At 55.7% G+C, this 22,929-nt stretch overlaps 2 protein-coding genes across 5 annotated transcripts in view; both read left to right on the top strand.

Moving 5' to 3' along the window:
* Positions 1–6,704, top strand: part of SRRM4 (serine/arginine repetitive matrix 4) — a 50,076-nt gene extending 43,372 nt beyond the window's left edge. For all 4 annotated transcript variants that reach the window (XM_027813985.2, XM_055700871.1, XM_055700870.1 and 1 more), the window contains one exon: positions 535–6,704. In XM_027813985.2, coding sequence (XP_027669786.2) covers positions 535–796 — 262 coding nt within the window. In that variant the 3' untranslated portion in view covers positions 797–6,704. The remainder of the gene's footprint in view (positions 1–534) is intronic.
* Positions 6,705–9,280: 2,576 nt separating this feature from the next.
* HSPB8 (heat shock protein family B (small) member 8) lies at positions 9,281–13,356 on the top strand. The gene is made up of 3 exons (XM_005445283.3): positions 9,281–10,152; positions 11,312–11,375; positions 12,571–13,356. The coding sequence occupies exons 1-3, from the start codon at positions 9,774–9,776 to the stop codon at positions 12,728–12,730; spliced, it is 603 nt and encodes a 200-aa protein (XP_005445340.2). The 5' UTR covers positions 9,281–9,773; the 3' UTR covers positions 12,731–13,356.
* The last annotated feature ends 9,573 nt before the right edge of the window (positions 13,357–22,929 follow it).

Raw genomic sequence — 22,929 nt, 5'->3', positions numbered from 1 at the left:
TGTCCTTGGGTCCCAGCTGCTGCCAGCAGAGGTTTCTCCAGGAGACTCGTTTCCCTGAGCCTGATCAGCAGGCCCTTCCGCCCCTCCTGGAGCTTGGGGATTTCCAGCTAGAGATACGGGGCAGATGGAGGGGGAGGGTCTCATTTACAACAGCTGAGGAAAAAAGGCAGATGAAGTTAGAGCAGGCACTCACCTGTCAGATGCCAGGGACATTCCCCCACAGGCTTTTTGTTTCACCCTCTCCTGTGGTAGATGTCCCACACTGTAGAGAGAGTCAAATACTGGCTCTAGCCTTCACACCGAGGGCTCTTTGGGACAGCATCAAGCAGCTCCCAATCTGAGACTTGGTGCTTGGGACATTCCCTGGGGCTTGAATCCCAAGGCCTGTCAGCAGCCTGATCTCTTCCCTTTTTTCTTTTAAACAAATACAATCACATTTTTGGGGAGCGCTGTGCAGAGTAAACACTTTTTGGATATTTTGACAGTAAATCTGTCCTTGTGTTGCTGGTAACCCACATCTCTCTGTCCCCACAGTGCCCGCAAACGCCCCATCCCCTACTACCGTCCCAGTCCCTCCTCCAGCAGTGCCAGCAGCTACTCCTCCTGGTACAGCAGCTTTAGCCGCTCCCCAAGCCGGAGCCGGAGCTACTCCAGCTACCGGACAAGCCGAAGCCGAAGCTGGAGCAGCAGCAGCACCGAGGGCAGGAGCCGCAGCCGGAGTTCAGGCCCCAGGAGCAGCCGCAGCAGGAGCAGGAGCTATGACTCAGGAGGCAGCTCCAACAGCCTGCGTCGCTAGGGAGTGCCGCTGACGGCTTACGTGCCATGCAGGTGTCACTTCTAAATTCCTGGCATTCTCCGCTTCCTTCCCACCTACCTGGCCATCGTTAGCAATCATCCCTGATACTGATGTGGCAGTGCCGGGTCCCCCTTCCCCGGTTCAAAGTAAGAGCCCTCCTGTGCCTGGTGCAGTCCCTTTACCACCTGTCAGAGTGGGTGGATCGGTCCCAGCTCCCCAGGCCAGGGCTTGGAAGAAAGGTTGGTGCTTTACAGAGGGCCTGCCATGACAGACCTGCGCCATCCTCCCATCTCCCCATCACTGCTGCTCTCCAAAGCACTACCAGCTGCTCCAAAGGAAAGAATTCAGCTCCTTGCTGTTCTGCCAAACCAGGAACCAAGAAATTAATTTCTTTTGGAGGGAGACACCCAGTTAGGTAGGAATTTGCTGGGAAGCTTTGGTGATGAGTGGGGGTGACCTGTCCCCCCCAAGGCAAATATCAAGTCCCTTGGGTCTCTCCTCCAGAATTTCTGCCCACTCTGCAGCAGGCCTCTTCCATGAGAGAATGTTTATTTATTGCAGGTCAGCCAGTCCCTGCTATAAATAGAAGGCTAGAAATCCCTCCTGACGTAATTCCTGAGGGAAAAACGGCCATTCCCTCTCTTTCTCCCACCCTTTCTACTAAGTACCAATCGTCTTTCTCAGGGTGGTTTTATCCCCCCCCCCCCCTCCAGCACTGTGGCTTGTTTGCAAACAAACTGCTGCGGTCTGAAGCAGACTCGGGGCTGGTGGCGTACAAGGGAGAGGGGAGCTGGCGTCATGCTGTGCTCCGAGGGCCAGGTGACAGTATGGGGGCAGGGGCCGTGGGGTTCCCTTCTGGGAGGAGCCCTCTTGCAGTTTGTGTTTAGGTTTTTCTAAAGGGAGCCTTGCCCTTGGAGCGCAATGCTGGTGGGACTGTGAGGAGATACGGAGGTAGCCACGCTCTGCGGTGTAGTGAGAGCACGCAGCATTAAAAGGCCATTGCACAAGACGAGGGACCCCAATCCCCCTTCCTCATAACAGGCAGCAGTTTTCCAGGAGGATTTCAGGAAATCATTTCTGCTTGAGACCCTCAGGCTCCCCTGAAGGCAGCATTGGCAGGCGCAGCAGCCCCGTCGCCTGGCCGGTGCCAAGCTGCAGCAGGGTACACTTGCACCACAGTTTGTTGCTGGGAGGACAGAGCAGTGCAGGGGGACAGAAAGGGCCCCCCACTAATTGCCTGTTTTTCCAAGGAGCTGCAGGCAGCGGCCGGAGGGCCCTGCCTGCCTGGGCAGCCCTGGGGCTTTGTCTCCCTGCCGGGCCTGCCAGCCCAGCTGCCTGCGCAATTACTGTGTTTTGCAGGGTAACAAAGGCTTCTCCCGGCACAGGCTGAGCTGGTGCTGAGGAGTTTCTTTCTCTTACAACACCTGGGTGCTAAGAGACGCTAATTTGGGTTTAAGACTTCCCTCCCTCCCTTTTTCCATCCCCTCCCCTTCCATCCTGCATGATTATTAACAAGTTTGGGCTTAATGAGTCAAGGAGGTGTGTCGTTTAAGTGTCACAGAAAAAGGCTAAGTGGAGCCAGCATCTGCTGGAGGAGGAGAGAGGACAGAAGGAAGTACAACCCTCCCTGGCTAAAGAGTTACCTGCAGCCCCCCTCATGCTGCTGGCAGCAGGTGAAGGGGCAAAGCCAGAAGCAGAAGGCTGAGTGCCGTGCAGTGTTCTGGGGGAGCTGGATGATGGCCTTAGCAAGCATATAAACCTGTTATCTGCTGGAAGGTACAGCAGTGTGGGGTGTATTTCCATCTGGGTGGTACGAGGGAAAGGTTAATGCCAGTGATCCCTTTTTCCCAATATTCTTCCTACTGCTGGTCTCCCTTGTCCTGTGCCTTCAGCCCCCAAAGCCCCCCCTTTTCCCAGTCCCTCATCCCTTGCCTTGCTGTCTGCAGGTAATTTGAGGATAACGGTGGTCGAGGCAGAGCGCTGGGCGCTGGTGTGGTCAGTGGCTCGGTGGGGACGTGTGCCTGTCTACAGGGAGGCCACCTCGTACAAGAGAGAAAAGCATTCCTGGTCAAGCTGAGCAGACGCTGTAGGGCTGTGGCTGAGGGATCAAAGATGGGGTGATCTTGCAGTGGGGTGCCACTGCCTTCCCTCCTGCACTGGCCCGGGCAGTGGCCCCATAGCCATCTTCTGCAGTGAGCTGCCTTCTTGTAAAGGGCTGGCAACTTCACATTTCTTCCCCAAAGACTCTCTCCCCATTTGACATTGAAACGCCCCATCCTCCTACTCCCTGGGATGACCCGAAGGCCATGGTGGGAGCCCAAACCCCAGATCTACCAGTGTTTCAAGAGCAGCCTCATGCCCCTTAACACCCCCTAACGCACACGTGCGTCTGTAGCAAGGAAGCAGTGAGCCAGGAGGTCGAAAACTATGAGAGAAGAGTGGCTTTGTGCAACTGGTGTAAATATTAGACACAACGCTGACTTGAGTTCCTCATGGCTGGGGACGGATGATTGAAGGACCGCATCAGGGTCAGCAGCACCTGCCGGCCGTGGGACAGGAGATGACTCTGAGTGTTGCATGAGGCTGATGGCGGCTCTCGTACCCGTCTAGCTGATCTTTGCTTCAAGGACTGCCTCTGCTCGTACAGTCCGTGCCAGCTAAACGCTCCTGGGGTTTCCTGAGCAGACTTGTGTTGGAGTAAACCTCTTAAATTATTTATTTATTTATTTATTTATTATTATTATTCTATTTTTAATTGTATGTCAGAATGGATGCAGGTGGTCACTGTTACTAGTATTTATTCTTTTCTCTTTTTTTTCTTTTTTTTTTCTTTTTTTTTTTTAACCAATAAGTTATTTTTGGATCTCTTTGTTTGAATGTATCCATGCCACTGTTCTCATGTAAAGGTTTACAGCGCCGGTCCCTCTTGGTGAGGTGGCTGGAGGAGTGACGGTCACTCCTACTGCCAGTGTGTCCCTCTGCACTCTCTGGAGCAGGGCAGAGAGTTGCAATGGACAGAGGGATGCAGGGCAGAGCTGTTTGTCTGTTTTCATCTTAAAATCTAGGGTTTCCCATTAGATTTGCGCAGGAACGTGATGGATGTGACCGTAGAAGCGGGTCTAGGACCTTATGGAGGTGACGGCGAGGGTCTGCTCGCTGGCCAGCCGAGTGACAGGGTGTTTGCAGTGCTGCAAGGGGAAGTTTCGCCCCGGTCCGTGCTCGTGCTGGCTGGGTGCCAGCTGGCTGCCGTTGCTGTTTCCCTTGGCTCCGCAGCCAGCACACAACCCGAAACCGAGCTGCTCTGCACAGGCACCGCTGGTTTCCCTGGGAGGATGCCGTCGCTAGGACTCCCCTGCCATGTTTGTCCCTGCGCAATGACCCACCCATGGAAAAACTAAGGAAATGAGACCGTGAGAGAGTGATCCGTACTGAAGATGCTTGCAAAATCCAGCCTCTGGTGACAGGACCTAACCAAGTCTGTGTGTGTATGTGTACGTACGTGTAAGTGCGTGTATATGTGCATATACATATGAGTTTCCCTCAGTGGTGGTATTTATTTTTTAACTTATTTAAGATCTTTAGTACAACTTGGAACATCACCCTTCCCATCAGTGGACAACTGGGTTTTCTGTTGGTTTGCGTGAAGCCCGTGAGCTTTTCTGTCTCTGTGCCTTTTGCCAGCGCTTTTTTTAAATTCTGTGTTGTTTGGCTCATTCATTGCTGTTACGGATTTTTGCTCTGCGTTGGGCATCTCAGATTGCTGCTGGTGCTCTCTGCAAAGGGCAGTGTTTGCCTGGTGGAAAAGCAACTCTGTCATTTCGGTGTTGGTGAATCACTGCTTGCCTGCAGTTGGCCGCTTGAGGGATGCCCGGGGTGGTCACAGCCTCAAGGCTTCAGGAAAATAACTTGGCCATTTTTTGGAGGCCCTGTCTCAGAGGGCTTTGCTTTGCTCAAACACAGAGGCTCCTTCTCACCCACAATTTTGTTTCCATCCCACAAGCGCCCCAGTTGCCTTTCCCCAGCAGAGTGCACGCCGCCGCACCCACTCCCAAATGTCCCCCTGACCCCAGAGTCATGCTGTCGGCTCTCCCTGCTCCCTGGACCTGCCTTGGCTCTGGGTGTCACACGAAGCAAAGTTGTCCCACCCCCCCAACCCCAGCACTGGGGCCAGGCTCCAGAAAACCCAGCACAATCTCTGCAGGTTTGCTGGAAAGCAAAGATAAGGGATATCTCAAAGCACTGTTGCGTTCTTTCTTTTCTTCCTGGGTTATAGCACTCAGCTGTGCTTTGCTTTGTGTTCACTGTATTTTTTCTCAATGTTTTTGTTATTTTCGGGGACTGAATTTGTACCAAACTTGTCTGCAACAGCCAATCACTGTTATTTTGCTATGCATTGTACGTATATTGAACAGGCTGAGAGGACTTAGCCTCTATTTAATATTTATTTCTTCTATTTATTGAGCGTTACTTTAAAAAAAGCTATTTGGGTCTTGCCATTGAGTCCACGAAGGTAGGAGCCTTTGAGGTGTTGCCGTATGTGTTGGAGAGAGGTTATCAGAGAGGTGAATTACTGAGGCTGTCACCTGCCAGCATGGAGGCATCTGGCAGACAAATTAGGCTCATTTGGAACTCAACTGCCAGTGATTTAGGGAGGAACCTCGTTTAGATGGAGATGAGCGAGGCAGGGGGAAATTCTTCATCTTGGACCAGCTTCTATTGACAAATCACAACCCCCTGGAAAGGTGCTGGTGTTCGGAGGTGACAGGCCAGCTGTGGCAGAGGAAAGAACCTGCTTTTCCTCCTCGGTACCACACAGGGCTGCTTGGATCACCAAAGATCCCCAGAGATCTCTGATCTCCCACTGCTGACCCACTCTTGGCTCTCAATGGTTGTTGGGGGAAGGGGGGACTTGTAGCCCTTTCATCGATGCGAGGAAGGGGATGCGGTTGAAGTGACTTGCCCATGGTCTCTACCAGGAAGCAAGGATGTCCACCCTGCTCCATCCTGAGGCCCTCATCCTTGTGTCATGTCCTACTTTGCCCCCTTCGCCAAGCTTTGTGCCAGAACCAGTAGCTTTGCCTGGGTGTGAACTTGGGAAAGGTGGCCAGGGCAAAACTGGGAAGGTCTCTCCTGTCATCTCCGACATGATCCGGACCTTGCTGCAGGCATCCTTCCTCAGCTTTGAAAAAAGCACGGGATGTGCTAAAAATCACCACCTGCCCCAGTGCCACTCCACCAGCGCCGCAGCCGTTGGCCTCTGCACCCGAGTGGGAGGTGTTGGTGCTCCACGGGCTGGCGGAGGGTAGACGTGCCTCTGGCATCGACCGGCGTGTGCCCATCCTGCCGGGCGCTCAGCCTTGGGGCAATCAGGATATTTGTTTGAGAAAGGGATGGATTCAGGTGCCTAAGTGAAGACTCTGCCCTTTAGTGTCCAGTGGGGGTTTATTACCTCTTTACCAGAGAACAATTCTCATGACTTTTGCTGCTACCTGGAAGTTTGCACATGATTGGGAGGGTCTCCGAAGCACTGGTAAATCTGCTGTTGTAGCAACAGCTTCATGGTCAAGCATCCTGACTTTGGGGCTGTTGCCTAGAGATCAACACCCTGAACCTCACCAGCCCGGGGGCAGCTCTCCGCCTTCGAAACCCAGGGGATGAGAAGAAGGTTTAGAACAAAAGCCAGGACGTGAGAAAAGCCACGAGGGAAACAGCGTCTCAGTTTTCTCACCTGGTGGTTAATTCCTTACCAAATGACACCGGCGCATCTGTTCATTTGACTTCGTTGTAAAACTCCCTTTGCTCTCCATCGAAATGCATACTGTACTCTTTAGTCTTCCTGGGGTGTTTGAGTTGTTAGCCTGGTTAGAAAAAGGGTTCCAATAAAGGTTCGGACAGTATTTCCTTCTCATTGCAGCCCCATTTGTCATGTTCCTTTTGGATCCGACTGCGTGCAGTGGGATATTTTGGGTTGTTTCAGCTGCTCCGCAGGGAGAGGCATGTGCCTCCGCTCCCAGCTGCCGAGGGCTGGCTCCTCGGGGCGCAGGCTGAAGCAAAAAAAGTTGTGGGCTAGTATTTCAGGCAGCACTCCCTTCCCTGCTGGGCCAGGCTTTCGCTGCCCTTTGCCAGGCGTTTTGGATCCTCCCGCCCTGTTCTGGCACCAGTAACCCCAGCCAGAAATGCGGATGGCTCCCCATGGAGGTCGCTGGGCTCGGCAGTGCCCTCGCTGGGGCTGTGCCCTTCCCTGCCCGCAGGGTCCTGCTGCAGTCACCTCACCCCTCTTGGTCAGCAACAGGACGGTGGGGACACTCGGGCACCCCAGGTGATGCCCCTCACCCTGGGTCCTCCCCTGGACTGGCTGGAAGAGCCATGGGGGAGCAGTAGGACTGGACCAGGTCCGCAGGCTGATCCCCACAGGGCCCAGGTGGGCACCCAGGAAGGCTCGGGTTGCACCGCAGACAGACGGGGCAGCGGCCCCGTGTCACTCGGGGAAGAAGGGAGGCTGCAAGGCTGCCTCAAGCTCCCCAGAGCGGATGTCATGGGGCCGGCTTGGTGCCGGGACACATCCAGGAGATTTGGAGTGACAGCAGGAGCTAAATTGGGATGGCCCAGAGAGGGCAAGAGCCGGCGGGAGGGGACATGTGACTAATCGGGATAAACAAGGCGACAGGGAGGATTCCTGACTGGGGAGGGAGGATGGCCCGGAGCTACATGGGGAAACGCAGGACTGGAGATGTTAGGAGGCTCCTGGAAGTACAGCAGGATCGTGGGGCTACCTGAAACCTCCTTGGGGCTTGTCCCCTCTCCCTGTGGGCCAGTGTTTGCCTGAGTGGGTGCAGAGCTGGGTGCTGGGGTGATCCCGCTCCCCAGCCGAGGGGACAGGTGCCCAGCTAAGCTCAGGCTCGGTGTGTGGTGATGTTCTCCAGGACACCCTGCTGTCACCCCCAGGCAGCATGAGCCCCCAGCGGGCAGGGGCAGCCAGGCAGGACAAGGGTATGGAGGGGCTCAGCCTCACCCCTGGCAGCTGCCTCCCTGCACCCAGGGGTGCTCAGTCAGCACCTGGGACCTCCCCAGGCATCTCCAGGCACCCCCCTCGGTCCCCAGGGAGACCCCTGCGATGCCTGGCTGTCCCCATGCATAGGGGGGGCAAAGGATCTGAGCACAGGGGAGCAGCCCTGCCCCGTGTCAAGGAGAGGCAGCTCCCTCCCCCAGCAACGCCGTGTTGGTGCAGCGTGATTAATGCTGTTGGAGTGACCAGCGGCTGAATTGCTGCGCGGCCTGTGCTGCATTAAAGTCTTCCTGCTGTAATTAGTTCCATCAAGTCTATTAGAAAAATTGCAGATGCTGGAGAGAAGGAGCATGAGGCAGAGCCAGGAGGGAGGACGCGGCATGAGGAAGTGGTCCTGCATCAGCATGAACCTCGCTGATGACATCCTGTCCTCCAGCGCATCCCATCCTCTGGTGCATCCCATCACCTTCCCGAGCTGTGCCTGGACCACCTCCACAGGGAGCCCCTCGTTGCCACCAGGTTAGGGTTAGGGTTAGGGCACCCTGCTTGCGTGGTCGGGACGGCATCGCCCGGGTGGGTGCTTGCTGGGAGCTCACAGCCACTGCCGCCGCGCCTCTTCCCACGGCGCGCTGCCCGCTCCCTGCTGCTGCCCTGTAATTAGCCCGGCTGCCACGCGGCTGTCATTAGCACCTCACCCTGCCTGCGCACGGCGATTGCAGCAGGGTCGGGGCATGTGGTGGGGCGAGGAGGAGGAGGAGGAGGGTGAGGAGGAGGTGGGTGCTAAGCAGCACCGCAAGGACCCTGCCCATCTGCTGCCTGGGGTCCCTCTTCTTCCCACCTTTGGGGGCCATTTCTCTGGGTCTGACCGGTGAAGGTGGCTGAGGAAGCAGAGCTGGAGCGGGACACCCCTTGGAGCACGGCTTCCCTCGTGCATCCCGCAGCCCCTCTCGCACCCGGGCTCTGTGGGCAGCCCTGGGCGGCCATACGCTCCTGGCCACCAAAGGGGTCCATCCCCTGCCCCAGCATCCCCCCAGCATCCACGCGTGGGGTGCCACCGCCCTCCCAGCGCCGTGCCAGGGGTGCCACCAGTGACCCATTTCCTGGTACAGTGGGCTGCTTGGTGGCACGGGGACACGTGGCTTTACAGTGAGGGGAGCAGCTTGGCCCAGCCCTGCTGAGGGGTTATTTTTAACGGGTGACACTGGGGTGAAAGCAGCCAGCTCTGAGCTTGGGGGCTATTTTGGGTGGGTGGACTGGGTGCAGGGTGGTGGGAAGGGGCGGTGGGGGCCGGGGCAGCTGCCAAAGTGCAGCAGCCAGGGTCCTCGGACTGGCAGGAGAGGTCAGCTGTGCAGCCCAGATTCTCCACGGCTGTTTCATCCTCTCCAAAATACTCGGCTGACAGGGCAGGAATTGCAAAACACACACCCCCTCCTCCCAAATCCATATAAATAGCGCTCACCCGACGGCTGGAAGGTTACAGAAGTTTCTCGGCTCGGAGCTCAGGCATTTATTGCAGCTCTCGCCCGGGAGTGGCAGGGAAAGTCGCACATAAAGTGCTTGGGAGCGAGAGGGGAGAGACAAGCTTTTTAATCTTGGGATATTCGGTTTTATTTTTTTTTCCCTCTTCTGCGAGAAGTTTTATTTTCCTCTCCCCGTTCCCTGGGATCAGAGCCAGACAGGAAGCGTTTTCTCGCGGCCAGAGAGCTCCCTCCGTCCTTCCTGCGCTGCTCCGGCTCCCAGTGATTCAGCCCTGAATTGATTTTCTCCGTCGCCCTTCACCTGGTGCTGGAGAAGGAAGGGACCACCCCCGCGGCGCCCACCCGCAGCCGCACGCCTGCATCCCACCTGGGGTGGATGCGTCTCCTCCGGGACGGGCTCCCCGGGGAAGTTTGCATCCAGGAGCAGCCGCACAGAGGCTGAGGCTCCGCGGGAGAGCCCCAGGGACGCGCTCGGACCCCTGCGAAGGAAGCCATGGCCGACAGCCAGATGCCCTTCTCCTGCCATTACCCCGGCAGGCGCAGTGTCCGTGACCCTTTCAGGGAGCCCGGCTTGACCTCGCGCCTGCTGGACGATGATTTCGGCATGTCACCCTTCCCCGGGGACCTGACGGCGGACTGGCCTGACTGGGCTCGGCCCCGGCTCACCACCACTTGGCCGGGTCCCCTGCGCACCGGCATGGCCCGTGCCTCCACCATGGCCCCCGGCTACGGCACCCGCTTCGGGGGGTACCCCGAGAGCCGCAGCCCCGCGCCCTTTCCCCGCGAGCCCTGGAAGGTGTGCGTCAACGTGCACAGCTTCAAACCCGAGGAGCTGACGGTCAAAACCAAGGATGGCTATGTCGAGGTATCAGGTGAGAGCAAAGGCACTGGGGAGGAGGAGGATGGGGCATGAAAAGCAACTGGGCCTGCCCAGCCCATGCTGGCTCAATAAATTGCCATAAAATGCAAAAATCACCTTTACTTTAAGCCAGCAGCAGCAGCCCCAAGCTTGGGAGCAGGGCCAGGGCTGCGGCAGGGCTTTGGGGCAGCCCCACAGGCGGTTTGGGGGTGCCACGGGGGACCCAGCTCACAAGCTGTGGTGGTTTGCTGCAAAAATGCAAAGGACGAGCCTCCTTTGGGGTAAATCTCCCCACTTTCTGCCCTGGCCGGCCAGGGAGGCACCGCTGTGGGCTGTGGCACCCTGCAGCGAGCTGCCAAGAGGGGCCCCAGCTTGGCTTGGTTAATTATAGCCGGGGTGAGGCGCGGAGGGAGATTCCCTTTAAAGGGGCCGAGAGAGAAGCAGCTTGTGCTGGGAAGCAGGGGCAGCCACACTGCAGTCCCCCCCCACACACATCCCCCAACCCAGCCCCAAGAGGCTCCGCCTGGGGACAAGAAACCAGAAGCCATCCCTAAAAATTCAATTAATGATGGGGACAGTGGGTGCGGGGGGCATCACATCAGGGGGGGCCACCGGTCCCCAGCCCTGAGCATCCCTTTAGCCCAGCACCAACATCCCACATGGCCCCCAAGTGCCCCGGGCCAGGGTCCCCAGGGAGGGGCTGGGGGCTGCCGTGCAGCATCACCCTCGGTATTTATTTGGGGCTTAATGGCATCGCAGCAGCAAAGCTGCAGGTCGGGGAGGGGAGCTGGGCAGCTGCCAGTGTGGTCTTAACTTCAGAGATGCTCCAGGCACAGGACCCTCAGCCTGACAGCACGATGCAGGGAAGCCCATCCTGGGGAGAGGGAGAAGGGGGGGTGCTGCCACCTCCAAAGGTTTTATTATGTCTGGGGGCTGTTTTCTTAAGCCCCAGCTCTTGGCAGCCTGTGAGACCCCAGACTCTCACTGGAAAGATGGGTGTGCCATGTCCAGCATCTCCTTCCCAACATAGGAGAGCCCTCCCCAGAGGGAAGAGTTGGCACTGGGAAAGGAAAGCAACTCCTCTGAAAACTTTCCTGCTGGGTTTTGTTGTTGTTGGGGAAAAAATAATCTCCTGGTGAGGTGGTGACGTGGGGTGTTGCCCTTCCCTGCAGGCAAACACGAGGAGCAGCAGGTGGAAGGAGGGATCGTCTCCAAGAACTTCACCAAGAAAATCCAGTAGGTACCAGCCGGCCCTAGGGCACCCACCTGGTAACACAGCTGAAGGAGCTGGGGTGGGGGGGGCTGCCACGTCCCCTCAACCAGCACCCAAATGTCATCAGCCTGCTGTGGGACCCTGTCGCGGCGGCGTGGGCAGTGCAGGGATGCCACTGGCAGCAATGCGCTGAGCTTTGCCAGTCCCTGCGCCCCAGCTCAGGCATGCAGGGACTCCAGAGCTGGTTTTTACCCCAAAATGTGCCCTCTTGCAACATGTGCCCGGCTGGTTCGGGCCACACGGTGATTTCCCGAGGGAGGGAAAAGAGATGGAGGTCTTCTTCTGGGTGCTTTGCCAGCCTCCTCCAGGCCTGGGGCTGTGTTTGGAGCCGGCCGGGGTGCAGGGAGCAGGAGGGGTGCAAGGAGCTCCACTCCCGGTGCCAGCACATCCCCAGGGGTTCAGCAGGGCATGATGGGCTGACACCATCATTGGCCCCAAAATACACCCCTATGTGTGACTGTATCTATCTGAATGATGTCAGTGAGATTGCTATCGCGTTGACTCACCGCGACAGCTCGCTTTGGCAACAACAACTGGCAAAGGGCAGGGAGGCGAGGCGAGCCCCAACCATGGCGCTTCACCCGTGCTGGGGGGCTCGTGGGGTTACCGGGGAGAAGCAGCAAAGGCCAGGGCATGGGGAGGGTTTCCTCAGCTGGCGGCAGCTCAGCTTTGCTTTTCCATCCCGAAGGAGCCCTGCACATCCCGAAGTCCCGTGGGAAAGCTGGGGGGAGCACCATGCTCCCTCCCGCTCGCAGCTGCAGCGGCTCCTTTTACGGGCAAGGTTTGCGGCTGACGCGGGCTGCGGCGCGGCGATGATTTACTCCTGCTTTGCAGAAGTCTGGGCGGCACAAGCAGCGGGCGACATCCCGTCAAACACATCTGCCGGGGAGATTAAACAGAGCACCCACAGGGGCCAGACAGGCCAGGAGGCCGCTTTAAATATCCCTGGCACATTCCCGGGTGCTACAGTAATAACACTGCCTTTGCTGAGCCCCGCGCCGGGGCTGCTGGCTCGGCATCGGTAGTACCCCATGTGGTGGGGTCCTGCCTGGGCTTCCCAAGGGCCGATGTCCACCAGGGATGCGGCATGTTGCGAGCTGCAGCCGCCCTGACCCCCCCCAGCTCCTAAACCAACTCATCTTCCCTTCCCTCCTACAGGCTGCCCTACGAGGTGGACCCCATCACTGTCTTTGCCTCCTTGTCACCGGAGGGGCTGCTGATCATCGAGGCGCCCCAGATCCCCCCCTACCAGCAGTACGGCGAGGGTGGCTGTGGCAGCGAGATCCCCGTGGAGAGCCAGGAGGCCACCTGCGCCTGAGCAGCCACCTGTGTCCCTGCCGTGCCCCGGCATCCCTCCTCCCCTCTCCCCTCTCCCCCCGGACCCCTGCTCCCTGGTCCCCTGCGGCGCGGCATCTGGACAGCCTCCGGCGAGGGTGATGGGTGCTGCTCACAGGGACGGCAGCACCCGCCACCCCACGGGGGGACCAGCTGAGAGCTGGGGCACCCATGCTGGGTGCTGGGCCACTGTCCCCGAGGGCTTGTAGCAGTCTGAGGTGCCGGTAGAGATTCTGTGCCCATGGGGCCGAGCAGAACGGATGTCCTCATTACAGTTATTTTTTTGCTCTGAGTTGCTCGGATGGGGTATTTATACCAGTAGCAAAAAAGGGCCCTTTTTTCCCTAAAATTGACATGGAATCCCATAGCCCTGTGTCTTTTCCTCCTCCGTGGGTTGTTGGGTTTTTTTGAACTACATCTCTGCAAAGGACATGTGTCTGGCAGCAGAGCTTGACGGCACGGCCTCCGTCCTGAGAAACGCAAACCGTCCGTGTGTTTTGAACATTGGTTTTGGGGTTGTTTTGGTTTTATTTTCATCTTTTTTTTTCCAAAGAGGATTTGTGCTTTTATTTGTCAGACCTGAGGAATAAAACCCAGTTGATGTTCTTAGCCTCTGCTTGTCTCAGCTGAGCCCAGTGGGGTGGGCGCAGAGCTGCGGGAGGGTGGTGGGGAGGAACGGGGGGATGCTGCTGCATGCCATCTCCTAGCCTGGTACAGGATCCTGCCCATGGGGGGAAGAAGGGGATGTTTGCACTAATGGGCTGCTGAAGCATTTGCTTGAGCCTTTTCCGCAGCCTGTGAATGCCAAGTCCCAGCGAACACAGTGCTAAGGAGGCACTGAGCCCCCTGAGGACCACGGGCTCATCCTTTCCTTACCCTCTTGAGGGGTTGGGAATGTTTTTCCTGTTTGGAGATGCTAAATCAGCCTCTGAGCTGGGCAAGTCAGGTTTGTACCATCCCCATATCCATCTCACCCTGCCAGCTCCGCACTGGCAGCTCCACAGGGAAGCAATTCCCAGCTAATTCCCCAGCAGAGGCACCAGCAAACGGTTTCTGCTGGGCTCTGGACGGTCTTAAAACCATTCTCTGGGGCGAAGCACCGGGTAAGATTTGCCAAATTGCTGCAGTGCCTGGGGTTGGTAAAGCAGAGGTGCTGATGGGCAGCCGGAGTTTTTCCATTGATCTGTGCAGCACCTGGACAGGGCACCCGGTTTTCCATCTCACCAGGACCTCCAAGTTAAAAATACAACCTCACATGCTCTGTCAGGGATGCGGTTACCAACAACAGCCCATCACGTGCTGTAAACCCGGCCCCGGCACTCGGGGGCCACCGTGGTATCCACACTCTAGGTCATGGAGGGGAACCTGGCTCTTGCCCTGGTTTTATGTGGTGTATTTTATTTTCAAGAGTTGTTAGGGAGCCTGGAGCCCCAGGCAGTGCACAGCACCCCCACCCACGCCTGTCAGCAGGAGCCAGCCCTGGGCTCAGCCACCACAGCTCCGCCAGGCACGGCTGTGAGCACAGCAATTTTTATGAATAAAATATAGTCCTCGAAATGTAATACCAACACCAGGATGGAAAGCAAAAAAGTCATGAGTCACAGATCCAGCCCTGTGTCCCCGTGCTACTTGGAGATGTCATGCCTTGTGGGTGACACCTCTTCAGCACAAACTGTCCATCCTCTTCCTTGCTACTTCAAAGGATTATTTTTTTCAGTCTTTGGAGAAAGCATCCCCGGTCTTCCAAGCTCACTGGGCTCAACCCCAGTTCTGGCCCCAGTGCCCCATCCCCCCAATGCACTTTTCATGGGAAGGACCCCAGGGGAAGCACAAGGGTCCTTGGGGCGACCCCCAGGCTGCAGCACCTGGAGCGAGCAGCTGGATGTGGCCCCGCAGCATCCTGGACCATGCACCACATGAGCAGGAGATGACGGCTCCCCTGAGCAGGTCTGCAGGCACAGGGGACCAGATGCGACTCTGCAGGGAGCTGCGGGGTGGGAATTAGCTGCAGCTGAGCCCCTCTCCCACCCCAGGCTATATGGGGAGGCCCCCAGGCAGCAGCTGCACTGGTGCTGGGATGATGGGAGCCCCCTGCTCACCTTTGGGACTGCAGCACAGGTAAGGGCTGCTGCATTTGGGTGATGGTTTCTGGCTTTCTCTCCCGCTGATCCTGCATTCTGGGGGAGGATTATTTTTTTTTTCTTTAATCACTCTCTGTTTTATTTGGTTCTGCTTTCTGATGAATTCCTTAATAAGGTCTTATTGAGACTGTTGTAAGATGCATTAGAAATAATTTCTTAATGGCTGAGGTTGGCATCAGCAATTAGCACTAAGGACCTCTTACACAGGCAGCATGCTTGGACCTGTGCAGCCAGCAGCTTCTCAAGCTGTTGGATTGTCTGGAGTATCATCTACTAATGAAATAATTGTAAGTGTTGTAAGTGGCGATCTGCTTTTTTTTTTTTTTTTTTTTTTTGTGAAGTATGACCCAGTTATTGAAGCAAAGGAGGTTTGTAAAAAAGTAATCCCTACTGCAAAGGTCAAAAATAAGTTTGGAAATGTTGGAGAATTTCTGCAGCAGCATCTCCCCCTGTGACTGAGGAGGATGGGGGGGAGGTGTGTGTTTCTGGGGTAGCAGGGTGCTGCAGAACTGGGGCCAGTGGGGAGCGGGAGCTGTTTGCTCGTCCTCAGCCTGCATGTGAGATAACAGCTTTTAAGACATAACACAATGCTGTAATGGCCACTCTGCCAATTACATTACATTTCATGGGTTTGTAGCAATTACACTGCATCAGGTGGTGTCATAACACATTACGATTTATAGCTTCATATTGGCTCTAACAGGGAGATGCTGTGCACGGGACGTGGCCAGGGCGAGCATGCCCCCAGGGAGAGTGGGCTTTCCATGGGTCCAGCCCTGGGGCTGGCTGAGGGGGCTCGGGAGGGACTGAGACCCTGGGCTGTGCATTTTGGGACCCCTCCTGCACATGGGAGGAAGATCAGGATTGTGTTTATCATCAATTCCCCTTGCACGGGGCACCCTGGTCACAACACCACCTCTCTGCCGGCCCTGTCAGAATCATTCTGGGAGGCTGGTGCTCCCTTATTTCTCCTGGAGCAGCATTAGATTTACCAATATCCACCTCGTTTGAAGCCAAATGATTTTTACGGATGAAGGAGGCAGAGGAGCCATCCTAATCAAGCCTTTCAAATCCTGCTCTCACAGCTGATGGTGCTGGCATGGGGTTGTGCCCCCGGCCAGGGAAGGGAGAGGAGCAGATGTTGGAAAGATTGTATTTTTTTCTTTTGAAGAAGTCAGTTCTGGTAAAATACACAATCACATCTGAAAGGGGCTGGTGTAATTAAGCAGTCGGACGCTGGGCAATTTGCATTAGGCTCTTTGTTGCCACTGGTGCCAGCCCATGCCTTGCTGTTCAGGCAGCAGCAGGAGCAAGGAGGATGAGGAGTGTGCCTGCTCCAGGGAGAGGAGATGCTGGGAGTGGGGCTGAGCTTGGAAATCCAGCAGCTTGTGATGCATCTCAGGACCGTGAGCTTGCAAGCTCAGCTCTAAGCCCTGGCAAAGCTCTCCTGGGCAGCTGGAGGGAAATGCAGGTGGTTCACATGGACTTGTTGTTTTGGAAAAGATTTTTTTCTCGTTTCTTTGCAGTGGTGATCCCTCCTGCTGCACAAGCTGGTGGTTCCCAGTGCCGCAGCCGTGGAGCGGGGACGGGTTGTTGTAGGAAACCAGCCTGGGGGGACCTGCCACCCAAACTAGCTGCTGCAGACGGGGTGAAGGACACGAAGAGATAAGCATAAGGTCACCCAAGCCTTGGGGGAGCTGGCTGGGTGGCTCGGCGGCAGGAGGCTGAATAAACCACTTGGCTGTGCCCGGCCACCTGCCCTGAGCCGCCGAGGAGGCACAGGGGCTTTGCCAGCCCCCAGTGGGGCGGGGGCCCGCGGGGCCGAGCAGCTCGAGTGCTGGTCCCTACCCCACCGGGGCCGGGCTGGGTGAGCACGTGGCTCCTCGCGGGGCACTGGCTCCTGGCCTGTCCCAGAGGATTTATTTTCCTAAAATGGAAGCAAAATCTGAATTGATTTATTTTGTTTGGCAGCATGTAGAGCAGGGTAAATAATCCACAAGGAGCATCAGAACTGCCCAGATACACCAGGCATCTCCAGAGGTCTGGTTTCTTCTCCTAGAAGAACTGGGTTGGTCTCACCTTCTGAGTGCCCAGGTCCTGTGGCAGGAGCTGGCTCATGTCCGGTCAGGGCTGTGGCCAACGGTCAGCACAGCAGCTCCTGAGGCTTCATCCAGCTCCGCTCTGGGCAAGCATCGCCCGTGGCTCGGAACGTGCTTGCTGGCTCACCCCGTGGAGATGCACTTGATGTCTCTCGCTTGCTCCTGGCACACAGTTAGGTCACTCTGCGGGGGTCCTCAGGTGGCCACAGAGACCCTGTGGCTGGCTGATGGGGATGTTGGCGCTTTACAGCCACCCTGGGAACCTCTGCACAGCTCTGAGCTGCATGTGCCATGGGCGTGCAGAAGCTCAGCCTGTTCTCCTCCAGCATCCTCCTCCTCGGTTTCCCCCTGCCGCAGTGCTCTCCTCACCCCTCCAGGCCAAGTGCAGCTTTCCAGCCTCTCACTTGGCAGCTGGTTCTTATTCCTGCAGATCACCTAGCTGGCTTTGCACAGGGAGGCTGATATTACACTCCTGAATGTTTTTCCTTCCCAGAGCATCCCTGGCTCCCCGAGGGTTTCTCATTTTCTCACACAGACAGGCCCCTTCGTTACAAGCCAGTCCCTTTTCCCCTAGAGAATATCCCATAACCATCCATGTGTCTCTCTGCTAAAGTCAAGGTCATTTGGGGTTTTTCATGTTTCTCTGTGGGAGTTTCCCTTCTGTTGGAGACTTTGTTGTGGTTTTGGTACCTACTTGCAAAGCAAGTATCATCTGCTTTAGTTTGGATGTCTCCAAAGAAAATACTTTGCCACACAATGGCTGTGGGGCCAGAGAAGAAAAAAACTTTTCCTCTAATAAAAAAGCCAATGTCATAGGAATAACCTGCCCTGGCTGCCAAGACACCCCTTCTGTCCTTTTTAAATCGAAGGCAGAGAAGTTCAGCAGGAGTTCCTGGCCGTGAACCTGCACGGCCGCTCCTGGGGAGCCAACAAAGAAGATCCTGAAGCTTTGCCCATCTTAGCAGAGAGAAGGGGAGGAGAGACCTCAGTAGATAAAGCAGTGCTGGTGGGGCATCATGGCATCGTGTTTTGGATGCTTCTGCCCACACCCATCTCAGGAGAGGGTTGGGCGTGCTTTGAGGCTCAAGCCTGGTGACCCTCACCAGCAGCACGGACCCTGCTGGGCGGACTGTGTGTGCGACGGTGGTGCTGGGCATCACCAACCCCTTCATGGAGCCACAGCCACGAATTCCTACCCTCGAATAGTGAGCTGGAGCAGAGAGGCAGGGAATTTTCTCTTATTTGTTTTCTTTTGTCAGTCTTGAAACCCTGTTGCAAAGGCTGCTGGTAATTAAGGGCTGTCTTGCCATTTAGGTGACAGTGCTGAAGTGCAGCCTCCTTCTCCCAGCCAGATGCTCCACAGCAAACCCATCCTGCAGGGGAGGCAAAGCTCATCTTCGTTTTCTTCTTTCGGATTGCAACAAAAAGCTTCCTATCCAAGGCAGCCTTGGAAACTTCTCCTTATTAAAAGATCTCTTGAAAATGTATTCTAGCAGCTGAGGAGGGTGGTTATGAAGCACAAAAAGCCTGCAGAAGAGCTCATTAAAACAATAAATCACAACTAATTAGAATAAATCAAGCTAAATCATCTCCAGCATGAAGGTAAAATGAGGTGTGAGTGAGTATTTTTAATAAGGCCGGTGCTAATCCCAGGCTCTTCGTTGCTGCAGCAATGAGCCCTCTGCTGTGGCCAGGGCAGAAAACAGACCCAGACAAAGGCAAGGGGAAAGTGGAACTAATGGGTTTTTTAATTGTTTCCCAATCTGAGCTGCCCGTCCCTAACTGCAGTGGGTCTGGGGGTAGCACAGCATCTGCAGGGGCTCACAGAAGGGCAGGCACAGGTTGAGGCACTTGGGTTTGCTCACTTGGGGTTTTTTTTTTCCCTCTTCAATTTGCTCAAAGTGGCTGTGGGGTTTTGTTCCACTCTGTCATACCACTTCATCACACGCAGCCACAGCTAAATGACTTCTCTGCATAATTAGCAGTGAGATCATCGTGACCGCCTCGGCTCCGAGTCATTTCTCCTCCTGTCTCCAAAGAGCTGCTCAAAACAAGGGAGAGGAGGGGGGCGTGGGGGGACGCAGTGGGATGGGTGCCCTGCCCTGGAGATGGGTGCTGGAGGGGGACATCTCTGGGATGCCTTGGATTCCTGCACCAGCTAAGGGAGGTCTGGGAGATCTCCCTGCCCTCCCCAATGGTGTTAACACTCGAGCCCAAGGTCCCAGGGAGCAAAGACCAGCAGCACCGGTCTGACCCGTGCCAAGGACAGGGGCACTGGGGAAAACCTTCTGCAACGTGTTAAATGTCTATGTAGGACATCATTGACCAGAAGGTCTTTGAGCTGCCAAAGCAAAAGGTTTCCTGCTGAAATGAGTGAATTGCTTCTGAAAGCACTTGGTAGTGGGCTCAGCTCTTGGCAACGTGGATCCCAGAGCCAGCATGGGCACTGGTGCCCCAGTCAGGGCCAGCAGCAATGCTGCTGAGACACCATGGCTTGAGCCTTCCTGGCTGCTGTTTCCCTCCAAGGGATGAGCTCTACTGCCAGTGCTGGAGAAATGTATTAGTTTCATTAAGCTTAAATGATTAGCTCCAGGCCTTGATAATGATACTTAATGGATCTAATATTTTTTTGGCTATTATGCTGTTGTATACAGCAGTGTATATCATTAATAACCTTCTTTAAACCTCCTTGCTTTCACTGTCACTAATTATATTCAAGCCCTTCCTATGCCTAAGCCCAATTAGCTGCCTATAAAGAGGCTTTACCCCGTGAAGAACGCCTGGCTGTGCTGGGAGGCAGGTGCTGAGGTTTTGGGATACTGGGCAGGGGGATGCTTTGGATATGGCTGCAGGAGCCACAGGTGGGACCTCACGGGGTGGTCAGGACAACCATGGTGGGTGCTGCTTCCTGCAGGAGAGGGTGGAAAGCTGCTTCAATTTGCTCAAAGTGGCTGTGGGGTTTTGTTCCACGCTGTCATACCACTTCATCACATGCAGCCACAGCTAAATGACTTCTCTGCATAATTAACAGTGAGATCATCATGACCGCCTCGGCTCTGAGTCTCTGTTCAGAGCCCCTTTCCCTGTCACCCCCTGAGTTTTGCAGCGAGGGTTAACACCAGCCAGGGGTGTCCCCTGTCCTGCGTTTTATCACCTATTGGTGTTTGAAAGGAGATGATAGACTCTAGGTGAGGGTGGTGAAGTCAAACATTGCCCCCTGTTTTTCCCACGGGGTGATAATGAATGCATCGAGGACTCCATTTTCTCAGGGAAGGTGTAGCTTAGCCTGGGACTTACCTGTTGCTGCCAGGTCAGCCTCATGCTGGATGCAGATCTCCAAACTCTCCCCAAAACTTGTCATTGCTCTTGGGAGAAGCAACTTGGGAGAAGCAACTTGGGAGAAGCAACTTGGGAGAAGCAACTTGGGAGAAGCGGCTTGGCTGCTGCTCTGCTCCTCCCTGTCTGTGCCTCCTTCCCATCCCCCTGCGAGCTGATTAATCCATTAAGATTAACCTCTCTTTAACTCCTTGATTAGCTGCATTTTAAAACTCCATTTGTTTTCTTTTTTACATCAAGCCAGAGCCAAAAAAAGAGGCCAATTTGCAGCGATACTGATTTACTGCAATTTCTGAAAATCAGGGTGAATGCCAGGAAGGCGTGCTCAGCATTTCAATCCTCCCTGGTGGGCTGTGAGAGGCTCCGTCAGGCAGGAGCCAGCTTTGGGAAGAACACCACGGAGCCAGCATTCACCTGAGTTCCCAGGGCTGGTTTCTGATGGGATCAGTGCAAACCTGGAAGATGCATCCTGCATTTCAAGGACTGAAAATGTCCTGCTTTGTACCTTAGGGAAACCGAGGCACTCATGAAGCGACGTGCGTGGAGTAGAAAGGCTGATCCTCAGCCCTTCGAGGGCTTTCTGGTCCCTGAGAACATCCATTTCTCTGTTGGAAATGTCCTGCACTTCCCTGAGCAGGCATTTCTCAGGATTGGGCTTCTTGCTTTGAGGTCAAACAGGGTGGTGGGGCCATGGTGTGGCCTCATCCAGACCTGATTTGCCAGCTGTAGACCCAGTCTCGGATTTACCGATCCTGAGTTTAGCCTGTGACCTTGGTGAGCTGCCAGGCCCCTCCGGAGTCCAGGGTGTCTGAGGACAAAAGCTTTGCCCTTCTGAGCCAGGAGCTTGGCTCAGTGTCCCTCCAGCTTTGCCCATGTTGCCGAGGCAGCTGCCACCTTCTGCCATGCAGGAGCCGTGTGGGAAAAGTCACTAATTGCTTCAAAAACAAGCAAACCCACTGGATTTAAAACCAAAGTTCCCAAATGCCCCCCTTTCCAGCGTGTTGCCTGGGAAGGAGCAACTCCTTCTCCATGCCCAGCCCGGGGCTGCCCCGGGGTCCTGCCCTCAGCCCCTCCGGCACCCCAGCAGCATGAGCGATGAGGGTGATTGTGCACCCCACTGCTGAGCCCGGGGATGCCCAAACGCAGGCAGCAACGGGGATGTGGCGGGGTGAGCAGAGCTGTGTAGCTGGTGACAGTCCATGGGGGTGACTCTTTGGACTCCCCAGGGAAGGAGCAGCTCTCTGCTGGCTTTAACCCTGGCTCCCTGCCCCGTCCTTCACCCCTCGCTGGTGAAACGGGGGCAGCCCTGCCCTGCACGGGGGGCACTGGCCGGTGGCCACGTATCCCTTCTCTCCCTGGGCACACAGATCATCCCCTCGATGAGCTGGCTGCTCTGGAGTTGCTCCTGCTCTATTTAAGTGATCGTTGAGCTGGAAGGCAAACAACACTGAGCACCCACTGACCTGCGCTGACCCTTCCATTCATTCTTCGGTTGCCTCCTCTGGCTGCGCATCAATGTCTGAGCGCGGGTGCTCTCGGGGGTGGTCAGCGGGACTGGGGGGGAGCGGTGTGCCGGGGGGCACGGGGCTCTGAGGAGCTGCTGAGGAGGGACAGGGACAAACAGCTTTCACCAGGATGGAGGAATTAGCTGAGCTGTGTATCGCTGGTCATAGGAGTTTGCTCTGTGATTAGGGGGTCTGCTTGTGCAGGCAGGGGTTGAGGCTCTGGCCCGGAGCTCAGCAAAGACCTGACCCTCTGCAGGTCCCTCTCGGGCTGGGAGTCTGCCCTGGGGCTGGGGTGCTGGAGGAGACTGCTCTTTCTGGTACCGAAGCCCCTCTCCTATGGAGCCATGTTTTGGGGTCGGCTGTCTGCAAAGGGCAGCTTTCCCTGCAGCGGTTTGTTCTGTCTAAGGAGGGCTGAGGGCAGCAGGGACATCACTAGAGCCATTCTCCTCTTCCAGGCTGCCTGCTTGCAGGATATTTATACAGACCTGTGAGATTTCTCTAAGGTTTTGGAGTAGCTCAACGTGTTTCTAAGCTATTTTGGGGCACATGAGTGGGAAATATAAGTCATGGACGTATGTACCTGTGTGCACCCACATGCGATAGCCTCCAGCCAGGCAAGCAGGTTCACAGCTCTGCAAGGGAATCTTCTTCCCATTACTGAAGCAAAACGAGGCAAAACCAAGCAGAGGGCTTCGCACTGTGGGACTGCAGCACCTGAAGCTGGGGTCCCCTGCATGGGTGGTGTTGGAACTGGGAAAGTCTTTTGGGAGCTGTCTGTGAGCTGTCACAATATATCATAAGCCGCAGTTGAGGTTTAAAAAGCTTCACACTGATGCACAATTTAGGGGAAGCATCTTGCATTTCCATAGCTATACAACAAGATTTTCTGAAATTGCAATGATATGAGAAAATGTCTTTTAAAGTGGCACCCAGATGGTGGGGGGAAATTGTGCTGTTTGAATTCTCTTCAGATAAATTGAGGCTAAAGGGATGTTAAACATTTTATAGGTTTTTTTCCCTGCCCTTATACCACCTGCTACTAAAATGAGGAATCATCAAACGGAGCAAGTTGGATCCTTATGGCACACTGCTTAGGAAATG

This window comes from Falco cherrug, chromosome 1 (assembly GCF_023634085.1).
Source record: "Falco cherrug isolate bFalChe1 chromosome 1, bFalChe1.pri, whole genome shotgun sequence".
Classification (NCBI taxonomy): Eukaryota; Metazoa; Chordata; class Aves; order Falconiformes; family Falconidae; genus Falco; species Falco cherrug.
This window is presented reverse-complemented; position numbering and strand designations above follow the sequence as displayed.

Coding starts and splice junctions, on each gene's coding strand:
- HSPB8 (XM_005445283.3), top strand. CDS start 9,774: ATGGCCGACAGCCAGATGCCCTTCTCCTGCCATTACCCCGGCAGGCGC. Junction 10,153..11,311: donor TGGCTATGTCGAGGTATCAG/GTGAGAGCAAAG, acceptor CCTTCCCTGCAG/GCAAACACGAGGAGCAGCAG. Junction 11,376..12,570: donor AACTTCACCAAGAAAATCCA/GTAGGTACCAGC, acceptor TCCCTCCTACAG/GCTGCCCTACGAGGTGGACC.